The following is a 14,528-nucleotide window of genomic DNA, read 5'->3' on the forward strand; positions in this document are numbered from 1 at the left end:
AAACCAAAAAAGACCAGAACTTAGGCTGGGCTGAAGGGAAAAAGATACACATAGCCCTGAGAGCCACGCTGCAGGGTGTCCAGCCTGCAAAAGAGGACCCGGGGCCCCCCTTCCCCGTCCGCACCCCCCGGCCAGTGCCCAGCACCTTGCCCAGGGCGATCAAGCTGCGCCTCCTCCTGTGCCTCCTTGCCATCTTCCCGTCCGGGCACATCCACGGGCCCCTTGATCTGGGCCTGCTCCAGCTCCTCTCTCTCCTTCGGCAGCTTCGGCTTCTCCCGGCCATCCTCAGCCACGGCCACAACCGGATCCTGGGCTGGGAGCAGGGCACAGTTAGGGAACCGCACTGCCAGGCAGCTCCAGGAGCAGGGTAGCTCTCTCTGGACTGTTACCATATTTTCCAGCCAAATGGCAGAGCCAAAGCAGTTTTTTTTCCCTGTTCGATCATTAGCAGCTAAGTAGCACAGAAAACTGTCATTTTTCATGTGTATTCACAACAAAAATATGTCAAAATGTGATTTACACCTAACTGGGCGCAGGGAGAACTGGACTCCATGTAATACTCAGTCATTACCACCAGATGGCGGCACGAGCCCACCAACCGACTCTCCCACAGTCCCCTCCATTACTGCCATCACCTCCATCACCACCGTCATCACTGTCACCTCCACCACCACCACCACCATCACCGCTATCACCACCATCATCTCCATCCCTACCACCATCACCATCATCATCACCATCACCACTACCATCACCACCATCACTGCCAACCCTACCATCACTGCCATCACCTCCATCATCATCACCACCACCATCTCCATCCCTACCACCATCACTGCCATCCCCACCACCATCGCTGCATCATTGCCACCACCTCCATAATCATCACCTATATCACCGTCACCGCCATCACCACCACCATCACTGCCATCACCTCCATCATCGTCATCACCGCCATCACCACCACCACCGCCGCCATCACCTCCATCATCGTCATCACCGCCATCACCACCACCACCGCCGCCATCACCACCATCATCGTCATCACCGCCATCACCACCACCACCGCCGCCATCACCACCATCATCGTCATCACCTCCATCACCACCACCACCGCCGCCATCACCTCCATCATCGTCATCACCTCCATCACCACCACCACCGCCACCATCACCTCCATCATCGTCATCACCTCCATCACCACCACCACCGCCACCATCACCACCTCCCTGTCCCAGCAAGGCCGTATGTCCACTGAGACAGGCGCTGCAGCCGAGGGGGACTCAGGTGAAGCTGTCTGAGGAAGAATTCACACAGAGTCCAGTTCAGAGCAGCAGATGGGGCCTCACCAGCTCCCAAAGGAGAAGAAAATGGGGACAATTAGTTTAGCTTTACACCAACCCTTCTAAGAGCAGCCTGATGTGTTAGTCTAGGGAAACAGACAGTTACACTATTGTCAATTTGGAGTTGAGAGTCCTAGACAAGCTGTAGAGGGAAGGTACCACCCTACTGGGTAATAAACTAGTTAACAGAAAGCAGACGCTGGGCTCTACAGTTCAGCTAAAGTAACAAATTCAACTTTTTTCTCTTTTTAAGATGGGCTCCTGCTGTGTCGCCCAGGCTGGAGTGCAGTGGCACAATCTCGTCACTGCAACCTCTGCCTCCCAGGTTCAAGCAATTTTCGTGCCTCAGCCTCCTGTAGCTGGGATTACAGGCACCTGCCACAACGCCTGGCTGATTTTTGTATCTTTAGTAGAGACAGGGTTTCACCACGTTGGCCAGGCTGGTCTCAAACTCCTGACCTCAAGTGATCCACCTGCCTCATTCTCCCAAAGTGCTGGGATTACATGCGTGAGCCACCGCGCCTGGCCCAAGTGACCAATCCTATAAGTGTATGGCCACCCGCCCGAGCAGGTGAAAACATACTGGTCTCCATCACACGATTAAGCCTCGGCAGAGGCCCCATGCAGAAACAAGCCATAACTGTCAATCAAGAGGGCCTGTCCAATGGATTACTAAGTGAAGAAAGGGAGGCTGGGGAGGGGAAGGGAAAATATAGCAAAACAAAGGAAATCTCCGTTGTCATAGGACAAGATGCCTCAGAGCAGTCATTTTCTCAGCAGGAGCAAAATTCAGTTCCTCAGGCCATGAATGACCAGTCTGGGGCTCCAGGGGAAGCTCTGTGTGGGTGCAGGAGCCGCGGGACGGGAAGTGAGCACGGTGAGCCAGGAGCTGCCCCAGAGGTCCCTTTGGAGAACCTCCCGGGAACGCCACGCCTCTCAGCGTTCTGCAAGTGTTGCTGGATTGCACCAGCCCCTGCAGGAAGGCTGTGCGAGCGTCCTGGCTCCCCGCTGCCAGCAGCAGCTGACAAGCCAAGGGCTGCACACACAGCCTTCACGCCCGGCGCTCTGCAGCTGTCCGCGGGCAATGCACACAGCCTTTTCCACATCGGAGCCGATCTTTGCGTCGGGGACAGTTTGCCGGCAGTGCCTCTTGGCTGCAGTAAAACTAACACAAAACTTCAAAATCAGCAACTGAAAAACGTCCGAGTGCTGCCAGCCGCTTCCACTCTCAACATGAACACAGGTTGCGCAAAGACAGAAAGGGGCCCTATGTGGGGAGTGCCCCCGTCAGCTCACGACTGAGCTCCTCGGGAGGGAGGAGATCTCTGGCATCCAAATTTCTTCTCCTAGGAGGCCAGCAATACACCCAGCTAAGCCACAGCAGAGGCGGCCACGGCCAAGGGGGACGGCTCCACGCACGCCCCCAGGAACACCCAGCGGAGGGTGCTGCCGCAGGGCAACCATCCTCCCTCATTTGGCTTCAAAAATCGCCTCCAGGCCAGGCATGATGGCTCACTCCAGTAATCCCAGCACTTTCAGAGGCCGAGGCAGGAGGATCACTTGAGGTCAGGAGTTTAACACCATCCTGGCAAAACCCTGTCTCAACAAAAATACAAAATTAGCCAGGTGTGGTGGGCGCCTGTACTCTCGGCTACTCAGAGGCTGAGGTGGGAGAATTGCTTGAACTTGGGAGGTGGAGGCTGTAGTGAGCCAGTATCGTGCCACTGCACTCCAGCCTGGGCGACAGAGTGAGATTCCGTCTCAAAAAAAAAAAAAAAAAAAAATCATCTCCAGTCACAAAAAACCACGACCCGTGACCATCATTGGCACGTGGTCCCAAGAATGCTGTGTTTATGCTCGTCCCAGCGGCTCCTCACTGCCAGGTGCTGACGCAGGTTCCCAGCTCCTGGCACCAACAAAAACACACACCTTCCTAACAAGTGACAGAGGCCACAACTCAGCCACGGCGGAGGCGGATCCCTCAGACTTTCCTCCTTGCTGTCTAGTCGGGCATGGAGGCCCCTAGGCTGCCAAGGCCACAGCTCAGGGCTCGGTCTTTGGAGTCAGACACGCTCGGGGACTTGGAGGTGGTGACCTGGAGGGGAAGGGGCAACATCTAATGCATCCCCAACCCCACATTCAAGGCTGGCGTCCACCCCAGACCGGAGGCCAGCACGGATGGGCGGGGAGGCCAGTGACGCTGCCGTCCGGACCCCAAGAGTTGGCAAGGTGGCTCTGCGGGCTGCCGGCTTGGACCCGCCGTGGCTCCCTCTGTGCACCTTGTGATCAGTAAAGATGGAGACAGTCACATCAGACGGCCCCCAGATGAAGTGACTTTTAAACACGGTCCCGGCATCCCATGGACGGAGTTCCTCATCCACTCAAGTGCCGCCCCAAGTTCAGGAGGAGGCTCGGGATCCCAGGGCGCCACACTCGCAAGAGGTGAGAACAATGGCCGCTGACGTGACTTTTAAAAGCTAGTCCCTGCTTTTAGGCAACTTTTCTAATAGCTGATTTCTGACTTTCCCTTGATGCTGCCGTGAGAAAGTATTACTCATTAAGGGCTTGGCTTTACAGCCCAATCTTCCACACATAGCTGACCGATGACCTCATGGTCTGATCTTTGCGAATGTGAGGGGGAATCCCAGGCCATCTGGCTCCTGGTACCCGGGTGTCTGGGCTGGCAACACAGCCAGGCCCTGGTACAGCCTCCGGCAGGCGGAACCTCCTCACCACTGCTTTTGCCTCCGCCGCGGCTGGTACCGCTGGCTGTCTCTTGGGAGGCGGGAGAGGCTCCCAGTTCCTTCCACAGAGCACTGAATGGTCCGTGAGAAACAGGGCCACATGCTTCTCCCTCCTCTCCTCTGACTGCGGGAACAACGCCACCCTACTGGAGCTCTCCTGCATGCCCTACTGCGAAAGTTTTTTTTTAAGACAGGGTCCCACTCTGTCACCCAGGCTGAAGTGCAGTGGTGCCATCTCGGCTCACTGCAGCCCCAACCTTCCAGGCTCAAGCGATCCTCCCACCTCAGCATCCAGCCACCACACCCAGCTAATTTCTGTATTTTTAGTAGAGACAGGGTTTCACCATGTTGGCTGGGCTGATCTCAAACTCCTGACCTCAGATGATCCTCCTGCCCTGGCCTCCCACAGTGCTGAGATTCCAGGTGTGAGCTGCTGTGCCGGCCCGGAGAAGGCTTCTGATAGCTCCTTTGCTGTGTCCCGCATGCCTGTCCTCCTGTTATAATTTTGTGTCATGTTTCTGCTGCTGTCCTGAGCTGGCAGGGAGCTGATTCAATTGTCTGAGATAACCCTGCCAGCCGTGCAGGACCTGGCCGGATTCCGAAGGGCCCTGCCTCCTGCAGCCTCTGGCCTGTGTTGAGCCATGTGACCTGGCTCCACGCATGGCGGCCGTGTGTCCCCGCTTGGGCCTGAGCACACAGAACTGTGGCCATCTCTGCCCCTGCACCAACACACACGACCCGTCAACACCCAGCAGACGCTCATTCTGTCCCATATCACCGCATTCTGGGTCCCTTCTCAGCCAGGCCCCTGCCTCATTTTCCCACTGAGCGGAAGTGCAGCTGTGCCTGCCCCACTGGGGGAGTGGGGACGAGGGTGCCTGAGGGGTGCGGGCCCTGCTGTGCTGCCCCATGCAGGCACCAGGAGGGACAGGGGACCTGCAGCTCCAAGAAAGGAACAGATGTCACAAAACCCGAACCCACCCGTAGCCTTCAGGGTGCTAAAGAGAGCAGGTATGAACGGCCCGACTCCCAGCTTTCAAGGTAACCGTCTTCATGAGCCTTTGCAGGGACTCAGCCATGCTCACGAAGGCCTGTGAGGCCATGCACGGGGCCCCGCTGTGCGCATCTAACCACGACATCTGCATGAGGATGGGATTCACAGCCACAGCCCAGGGCCACGCAGGACTCTCACCCAGTCAGCACGTACCATTTTTGGCCTCTGCAGCATCAAAGAGACCAATAAAACTCCGCTCAGCCGTCTGACAGGGAGCGCGCATCAGTGCAGGACCCTCGACCCCAGCTCAGCCTCAGCCAGGCAGCCCATCCATCACGGGGGAGCCGGGGGCTGGAAAATCGGAGACACGCTAAAAACAAGCAGCATGTGGTTCTGAGAGGGGCCATGTGTTTTGTTACAGCCTCATGGAAGAAATAGAAACCAGATGTGGCCTCGGAGGGCACCAGGTGAGCCAGAGGCCCGCGGCCCGCACAAGCCTCATGACAGGATACAGCTGCTTGCACCGGCCGCAGGCAGAGGCGGCGCAGTGCTAAGGGGACAGGGAGCCTCCTGCTGGCTGGCACCGAGAAGTTCACTCCCCGGCAGCCTGCTGGATGAGGGCAACACCCCTCACTGCCCAGGGCCAGGGTCTCAGCACACTGGACTCTAGCTCCCAGGCTACCACAATCCCACCGAGAGCTCCCATGTCAGCGCCCAGTCTAGCCCACAGGCCTGGACAGCAGTAAGTGGCCCTGCTCAGGCAGGACCGAGCCTGGGGCACCAGCTGAGGTGGGTGCAAAACACCCACCTCCCTCTCCAGGTAGACTTTTTTCCAGTCCGAATTACCAAATCCAATGCAAGGCAGCTCTACCGGCTGCTTCGGAACACTCCCATTTTCTTCTGGTGACCCCTACTGTCCCCAAGCACAGCCCCACCGGCTGCAGGGAACCCAGAAGGCAGGGCTCCCCTGCCCACCTTTGCCATCCAGGAACAGTCATCCTTGGCAAATCTGAGCACAGCGAGTCCAGGGAGACCCTCGGAGGGTGTCCCTTGGGGCAGTTTGTATGAGGTGACGACGCTGGGAAGGAGCTTTTGAAGCACAGGAGTGCGGAGCTCAGAACAAGCCCCAGGGTCACGGCTGAGACGGCGCCCCCACGCGCTCAGCCGACGCCAGGGGCTCCCTTCGACAGACCTCTCCTCCTGTCCGTTACAGAAGCGGAGGCCCCTCCCGGAGGCAGAAGTCACTGGCCAGCACCTCCACAGCGGCCTGAGACCCCCAGCCACAGCCGGCACTGCTCAGCGGGGCTCCTCGGGTGGTGTGCAGATGATGCCCAGCGAATCTGACTGAGCCGGGGCCTCTGCAGAGGGGTGTATTGGATGTGGTGGGCACACAGGCAGTGTGGATGCATAAACCCAGCTGTCGTCAGGGGCAGAAGACCCCAGCGTGAAGGTCATCATGGACAGCACCTACCTGCCCACCCCTGCCTGGTGCCACTCAGAGCTGGTGGGAGGGCTGGGCCTGGGGAGGTCTGCTGCCTGCAGGGCCGCCTTCTGTGGCACTCCCTCTCTAGACCTGGGAGGGTCAGGGAAGCAGCAGCCACCCAGGCCACGGAGCTGCAGCTGCACCTGGAAAGCCACACTCAGGAAACACGCATCTCTGCACCCCCGGGCTGTGCCACAGACGGAGGCATTAGGGTTACGGGGTGCCGCGGCCGGGACTCTGCCACAGACGGAGGCGTTAGGGTTACGGGGTGCCGCGGCCGGGACTCTGCCACAGACGGAGGCGTTAGGGTTACGGGGTGCCGCGGCTGGGACTCTGCCACAGATGGAGGGTTGAGGTTACAGGGCACCGCGCGGCTCCTCCCAAAGCGGCCTGCAGCTAGCTGCCTGAGGGCTCATGGTCCTAACTCCACCTACGGTCCTGGTGAACAAATAATAAACAACCTGAAGCAGCAAACCAAACTGAGGCCTGATCGCCGATCCTGTCCAGGAGAAAACTGGAGAAACTTACATCCTCAAATGAATAGCATGTGCTAAATGAACAGCATACGAGCAACACTCAGAAACGTACACCCCACCTAGCCCACCGAGTGGCAGGCATCCAGGCCAGTGGCCACTCCTGTCCCACGTTCCCTGCATACAGGCGGCCACGCCACGGCCAGCCATGGTGCACAGAGCATCTTCACGGGGGAGGCTGGTGGCCCCACCCTGCTGGCTGCACCCACACAGGACAGAGGCCACTGAGCAGGTAAGCACAATCCCTGGACCAGACCCAGGAGACGCCCAGTGGGCACTTGCCCTGAGAAGGCTCAGAGAGCCAGGGTGGGCATACCTGAGAGCCGTGCTGCCTCCACCTTCATCAAACCCTCGGCCTCTCCAAGCCGGCCGCCAGGGGCTTCCTCTGCCAAGTCCTCGGGGACGTCCTCGCTCACAGACAGTGTGGTGACAGTGCTCACCACCAGGATGCCCAGGCCGACCCACAGCACCACCTAAGGAGACAAAGACCCCAGAGGCGGGAGTCATAGCTGGCCCCTGGCCCTGCCCAGGGTATAAAACTGGCTTGGCAGAGAGGCTCAGGGACGGGGTGAGGCACGAGGAGAGTGGACACGACAAAGTCCCCCGAGGGCGGGACAGGCGTGCAGTTTGCCCTGCCTGAGGACGGCGTCCACTCCCAGGGAGACGGGCCCGCCTGCCCGCGAAGCTCCTGACCACTAGGAGAGGGCTGAGCCCTGATGCACCGCTGTCAGAGCATGGCAGGACTCCTGGCATCCAGCCTGTGGCTGATGTGCTCTCCACGCCAGCTGGGGTCATGGGCCAACTCTGTCAGAGCTATGCCAGCCGTTCAGGATGGAGCGGGAGGGACAGCGGCTTCCAGAAGCTGCAGGTACATGACGAGCCTTAGGGGAGCAGAGGCTGAGCACTGCCCAACCTGCCTGGGAGAGGAACAGGAACCTCCAGGCAGACTTGAGCGTCCCCATCCATGTTGTCTGCAAAGCGAGTGCTCCTGCACAACCCACAAGGCTGGCCCTGTGCAGCAGACACAGGCCCGTGGGCATGAAGGACTTGCCCCAAAGTCATCACAGCTGGCACCATGCATGGGCACGGGGGACAGAAATGGCCTTCGCCCCTCCTTAGCTGTGGTGTGGTGCCCACTGGGGTCACCCTGTGAGCTGACCTCCAGGCACTCTTTTTGCCGAAGGCTCTCCCCGTGTGACCTAGTCCTCCCTCCTTCCCCCGCTCCCCGGCCAATCATAAGCATCACACGTGCTGCCTCGGTGACTCTGACAAATTCTACACTGCGTGGCCCAGCTCCTGCCACCCCAGTTCCCACCACCCCGGCTCCCGCCACCCCTGCTATGTTAGTGAACACACTGGGCCCGCTTCTCCCCAGTCATTCACGGGGCCACGGCAGCAGGTGCTGGTTTCTGCCTGGCCTGGCCCAGCGCAAGCTGCTCTCCCCAGGGAAGCGCTAGCTCCTGGTTGGGCAGAGCCTGGGTGCGCTGGCAAGGCAGACTTCTGTAAAGCCAAGGGGCTACACCATTCCCTCTGTGGTCTCAGAGCCAGAACTCAAAATCCTTTTCTGAAAGGTATGTTGATTCTTAAAGAAAATCAGTTCACAAGAACTGGTGAGACCTCCCTGGTCCAACACAATTAGAGAAGAGGTCTCCCCAGAGGGAAGGACCCGCGCTCTCCGAAGCTGGTGGCGGCTGAAAAAGACAACCTAGCAGAGAGCCTGCTTCCTCTACTTCCTTCTCTGCCACCCGGAAACACTGGGCTGGTGTTGGCATCTCCGGACACCAGTGCTGCTGAGGCTCTGGGGTCAGTGGGCTCCGCTGAAGGGAGTCCGGCGCAGTGTGCCTCGGGGCTTGTAGGATGCCCAGGGAGCCCGAGGCCCCTCTGGCAGTAACCACAGCTGGCCGGAGCAAGTGGCGACGGCAGGCCTGCCCCAGGTGCATGTGGGGACACTGTCTGATGTATGTTCCGGAGGTCCGGGTGGGGCCTGCAGGCTCGACGGCCCACAGAGCTCTGCCCCGCCCTGGCCCCGAATGTTCTTCTCCATTTGTAGATGCCCCTTCAGCCACGTTACATCTTCCTTGCAGTAAAGGGAAGAGTCCCAGGGCAGTGGTGGTGTCCAGAAGGTGACCAAAGCAGTCTTAAGATAATAAAAAGAGGAAGAAACCTGAAATCTCCCGAGGCTGCCCGATCTGTGTAGGGAGCAGGTATGGAACGGCCTGCCCAGTCAGTGGGTGTCATGGATGGCCGTGGCTTAGAGGCCTGATGCCAGAAGGAAAGGCCATCAGAGACAGGCCTTGGGGACCTGTTACAGCCCTTGTGACCCCTCCTACACCAGAGCTGCCCCTGGACCTCCATCTTCAGGGCCCTGCCCTCCCATCGAGGCCTCTGCCAGCCAGCACAGGGCAGAGACCAGGCTCGGGCCACCTGGGGTAAAGGGTCCAGATGGATATTTAACCCAACCCACCAGGAAAGTGCCTGGACAGGAGACTGTGTTGTCTGGAAGCCCTGGGAAGCTCCTCTCAGTGTGGGAACCCTGCCCCGCAAGGCAGCACACCCTCGCCTCATCCCGGGTGGATTTCTCTAACTGGGCACGTGCTGAGTGCATCTCACATTTCTCCAGCTGAGGGTGGACAGAAATGACCTTGCAGAGAAGCTACAAAAAAAAATTTATCTCCTTACTTGGACTTCCCATAACACCAACACAGTAATTACGGGATCTTGGTGAGAGTACCTAAATGGGAAGGGAAAGCACCTTTGCCACCGGCTGGTCAGGACAGAAGACTCCCCAGGTGGGAATCCCAGGAGCCCAGAGTTTGCCATCCGCCAGGGAGCACAGCAAGACCCGGCTCCTCCAGGCCTCAAACGCTTTAGACCCAAAGATAAAGACATTGGTTGGTCATTTTACGTCAGGTTATTTTTAACGGGGACCTCATCTAAAACATCCATGGAGATTGATGGGCCAAAGAAACATCTCCATGACTATAATGATTTATTTCAACCCCCAACTTTCTGAGCTTAAAAATCACATGCAAAATCAAAACCATGAACTCGCTCCATGCTGGGAGACAGCAAGCTTTCCAGGAAGACCCAGGACCGATGAGCCTTGGAAAAGACACAAGTGCAGGGAGGAGAACACGCTCGACCAAGGCCCTGCGGAGCGCCCTGAATGCGAAGCTGATCAGCAGGGGAGGGGGGCTCCCGAACAGCCGCACGGGGACCCCCACCACCTGCCACCTCCCAGGGCAGCACCTGGGGACCGAACTCAGCCCCAAGTCCAAGAACATCTCGAAACACAGTAGAGAAGTGGAGGCTTGAGGTCACCATACACAGGGAGCCTGCATGGAGTCTTCGGGCTGGGAGAAGGGCGGGACAATTCCAGATACGCGGGTCCAGGAAGCAGACCCAGCCCTGCCCGCTGCCACGTACACACCTGCTGCCACCTCCCACCCCAAGGTGTCCCCATCAGGAGAGCCATCCCTGGGCCCCCACAATGCACCAGGCAGCACATCACTGCTGGCAAAACGCCACTCGGGACAAGCCCCCCGCATGAGGGCAGCAGAGCAGCCCTGAACGCTGAGATGGTGATGCCCCGGGCGCACCCCTGCTGGATGGAAGGCTCCATCCCCTCTTTGCTGAGACCCCTCGTCCTGGCTCGCTGACTTTCAGGCTGTCAGGCTCTGCGGGGCACTTGCCGGTGACCACTGCCTTGAGCACGAGCAGCCGCTGGCCCGGCCGACAATGCCACAGTCCACATGCCCAGCCTTTCCTCTAAGACACACCCTGGCAGAGACACCAGCACTGCCCAGCTTGAGGGGACCCGTGGGAACGAGGAGGCCGCATGGGCACTTGTGATAGTGCCTTGGGTCCATGCCTCATCCATGAGGGGGCAGCGCATGCAGTGACCAAATCTCAGTCTGTGGCTGCCACGTGCCAGGAGTGTGTGTGAGCGCCTTTCACTTCTGTGCCAGAGCCAGGGCGGGAACACAGCTCCAGCAGCAGCATCGGGTGCTGCAGGTGGGCTGGGCATTTGGAAGCAGCACAAGCTTCACTGACGTCCCCAAGGCAGCTGTGAGGACTCTGCTGGGGACTGGGCCACAGACACAACGGAGTTGGCGCCGCAGTCCCCGAGGACAGGGTGGGTGCCAGGCTCCCCCGTGCTTGTCCTGCCACTGGAGTGTGGGAATCCAACCACGGGACGTGTGACGTAGACAAGGGAATGGTCAGTAGTTCCCTCGGAATCCCGAATAAGGGCATAAGTGGAGTTCTGCACAGACGGGACGGCTGGGAACTTGGGGGGCCTGTGGGGAGCACAGCGGCTGCCCAGCCTCAGTGGCGGGGAAAGCCCACGGAGCCCCAGCCCAGCCTCCAGCCCTGTACCTTCCAGCACAGCTTCCTGCACAGCCCAAGAACTTCCTTTGAGGATGCGGTCATTCAACGGACCAGCATGCCAGACACCTGGTTTCAGAGCACCCTGTGACTTTCATTTCGGCAGCCATCAGATCAACACAGCTGCAGAGCCGGCCAGCAGGAGGAATGCAAGCCCACTCCAGACGTCTCACCCAAGCTTGGAAAATCCAGGGGCCACGCACTGCCCGGATCGTAGCACCCTCCCCTGGAGAAGTGATCAGGGCCTCCAGACACGCAAGGCATCGCTGACTCAAATGCAGAGAGAAGCACCAGGGGCAGGCGAGAAAACACTCACTTTCACTCCACACATGTAGAAAGTGCACAAGTCCACACTCTGCACTTCAGTCATAAAAAGCACAGCTGGAGGTGGGGGCTCTGGCTGCTCTGCACCACGCACCTGGATTTGGGTCTCAGGGCAGCCCAGTTAGCATCCAGGCACCACCCAGCAAGGCCCCGAGCCTCAGCAGGCCTTGGGGGTCCTCTCTGGTTACAGGCAGATGCCCCACTGGTGGCTCGTGTCTGAGAGTTGCAGTGTGCATTTCATTACATCTTCCAAGAGCAGGGACCGGCTTTCGGGCCCTTCAGGGACTACTGCCCTCTGGGTGCACCCGTGAGGCAGCCTCCCGCCCTCCAGGGATCTGTCCTCTGAGTGGCCCTCGGGCACCTTCTAAGTCACCTGCTGCTCCACTCCCTCATGGTTCCAGGGCAGCAGGACCAAAGCCCCAGCCTCACTCAGAACTGGAGAGACCCTCAACTTTCTGACTTTCAAAATAAGGAACCAAACAGGGCGGGCGTGGTGGCTCACACCTATAATCCCAGCACTTTGGGAGGCCGAGGCGAGTGGATCACCTGAGGTCAGGAGTGTTCAAGACCAGCCTGGCCAACATGGTGAAATCCTGTCTCTACCAAAAATACAAAAATTAGCCGGGTGTGGTGGCGCACGCCTGTAATCCCAGCTACTCGGGAGGCTGAGGCTGGAGAATCACTTGAACCCGGGAGGCGGAGCTTGCAGTGAACTGAGATCACACCACTGCACTCCAGCCAGCGCAAGAGAGCAAGACTCTGTCTCAAAAAATAAAAAAAGAACAAAACACGTGGTGGCAGATGTATCTTTTTGATTCCCTCAGGGCCGACCTATTTTCCTGTCCCCTGGTTGATCTTCTGAGGACGAGCTGGAACATTCCTTCTTTTTCACGTCTGTCTCCAGCACAGCCTTGATTCACCCAGCACACAGGTGTCCCCACTTCCCTGTCCACCCCAGCATATCAGCAGTTGTGGCTCTTCCTGAGGTCCCTGGGCTGGGTACAGGCACCACATCGCCGAGAGTACTCAGACGGGCCAAGGCGCAGACCCAGGCCTGTGCCCCTCCGTGGGCGCGGCCAGAGCCCCTGGGACAGTGGCCACGCCGAGATGTTGCGCCACAGGCCCAGGGTACGGCCTTGTGGTGCTCACATCTCCATACCTAAGGAAACAGGGCATGCTGAGCGGATGGCACACGGTGGTCTGCTGGCCCCACGACCTACTGCAGAGCCGCAACAGCGCTGGGGACAGGACGCACCAGACCCAAGTCAGAGGGAGAAAGAAACCTCTCCGTCTCCTCCACGCACAGCCAAACTGCGGTGAATGTGATTCAGTGCACTTTCTAGCTTCTAAAAGACATGGCAAAGCAGGCACAAAGAGATGCTTCTTTCACCGGATTCTGTGTGTGTCTACACATGTCTTCACATCAAGTCAAAAGCCGACACTGGGCTAACGGGTAAACACTAGAAGCCATCCCAGAGTCAGTGATGCACCAGCCACTCACACCAGCAGCGCCGTGGCCACAGGTGTGTGATGCCACACACGGGCAAGAGAGGAGGAAGCGCTGCAGCAATTGGAAAGAGGGAGGCGACATCATCATTAGCTGCAGGTGAAAAGCCAAGAGATCCAGCAGGAGTACAGTAAGGTGAACGGGTGAAAATGTCACCTATGAAATCTCTAGCTTCCTTTTACACAAACAGCCACTTAGAAAATCCAGCGGGAAAAGAGATCCCTGGATAGCATGCAGTGCAGCCAACAGCGGCCTGGGAAACAGACGGGGACGAAGGACCTACAGTGAGGTCTGGAGAAGCCGAATGCAGTGCCCTCCTGCTGAGCAGGAGCTTTCGCAAGGACATCTGCATATCAGCTACAGTGTAAAGACGGCAATTCCCAAGTTAATCTATAGTTTCAATAAGCCCAGTTAGACCAAAAAATAAAAAGCAGGACTAATTTTTTGTTAGAGTCAGATGGGCTGATTCCAACATTCATACAGAAAATAAAACAAAGCAGAAAATGTATTATTAACAGCCAAGAGGCGAGATGAGAATTAAAGTGTTTCAAGAGCGACAAGTCACGACTCGGTGAGTGTTACCAGGGTGTGGCAACTAACACGCAACTAACACACAACTAACATACACAACTAACACATAACTAACACAGTGTGGAAGGGCAGACCAGCCAATAACGTAAAACACAGGTCCCAAGTTAGGCCCGAATACATATAAGAATTTAATCTACAATAGCACTAACATTTCCCATCAGTGATGGATTATTCAATAAATCATGTCTGACGAGTAGGGAACCATCTAGAAATAAATTGAGGATACATACTTTGTTTCTTACACCAAAATAAAATACAGGTGGATCAAAGATTTAAATTAAAAAAATGAAGTCATTAAAGTACTAGAAAAAATGAGGGAGGAATTATTTTAAAATAATACTGGAGTGGGGAAATTCTAACTATGGCCCTCCCCCTCCTTCTTCTTTTAAAATAGTACTGGAGTGTGGAAATTCTAACTGTGACTCTTTCTTTCCTTCCTTCCTTCCTTCTTTCTTTCCTTCTTTCTCCTGCTAACTCACAGAACAGATGTTTTTTTCTAAGGAAGCCCAGTGGGGGGACCTGGCATAGCAGGACATGTGTCATCTGATGGGCAGAGGCTGAGCCTCTCATGCCATCTGAAGCTCCTAAAACTCACCAAGAAACTTCCTCATCAAGGTATGGCA

The 14,528-nt window shown here is 57.4% G+C and overlaps 1 protein-coding gene across 5 annotated transcripts in view; it reads right to left on the reverse strand.

The window, feature by feature from the left end:
• SLC38A10 (solute carrier family 38 member 10) overlaps positions 1-14,528 on the reverse strand; it is a 50,467-nt gene that overhangs the window by 7,966 nt on the left and 27,973 nt on the right. For all 5 annotated transcript variants that reach the window (XM_063717846.1, XM_063717845.1, XM_054535136.2 and 2 more), the window contains 2 exon segments: positions 7,414-7,570; positions 146-313 (listed from right to left, as the gene is read on the reverse strand). In XM_063717846.1, the coding sequence (XP_063573916.1) occupies positions 146-313; positions 7,414-7,570 (325 nt within the window).

Source organism: Pongo abelii, chromosome 19, assembly GCF_028885655.2.
Source record: "Pongo abelii isolate AG06213 chromosome 19, NHGRI_mPonAbe1-v2.0_pri, whole genome shotgun sequence".
In the NCBI taxonomy this organism is placed as follows: Eukaryota; Metazoa; Chordata; class Mammalia; order Primates; family Hominidae; genus Pongo; species Pongo abelii.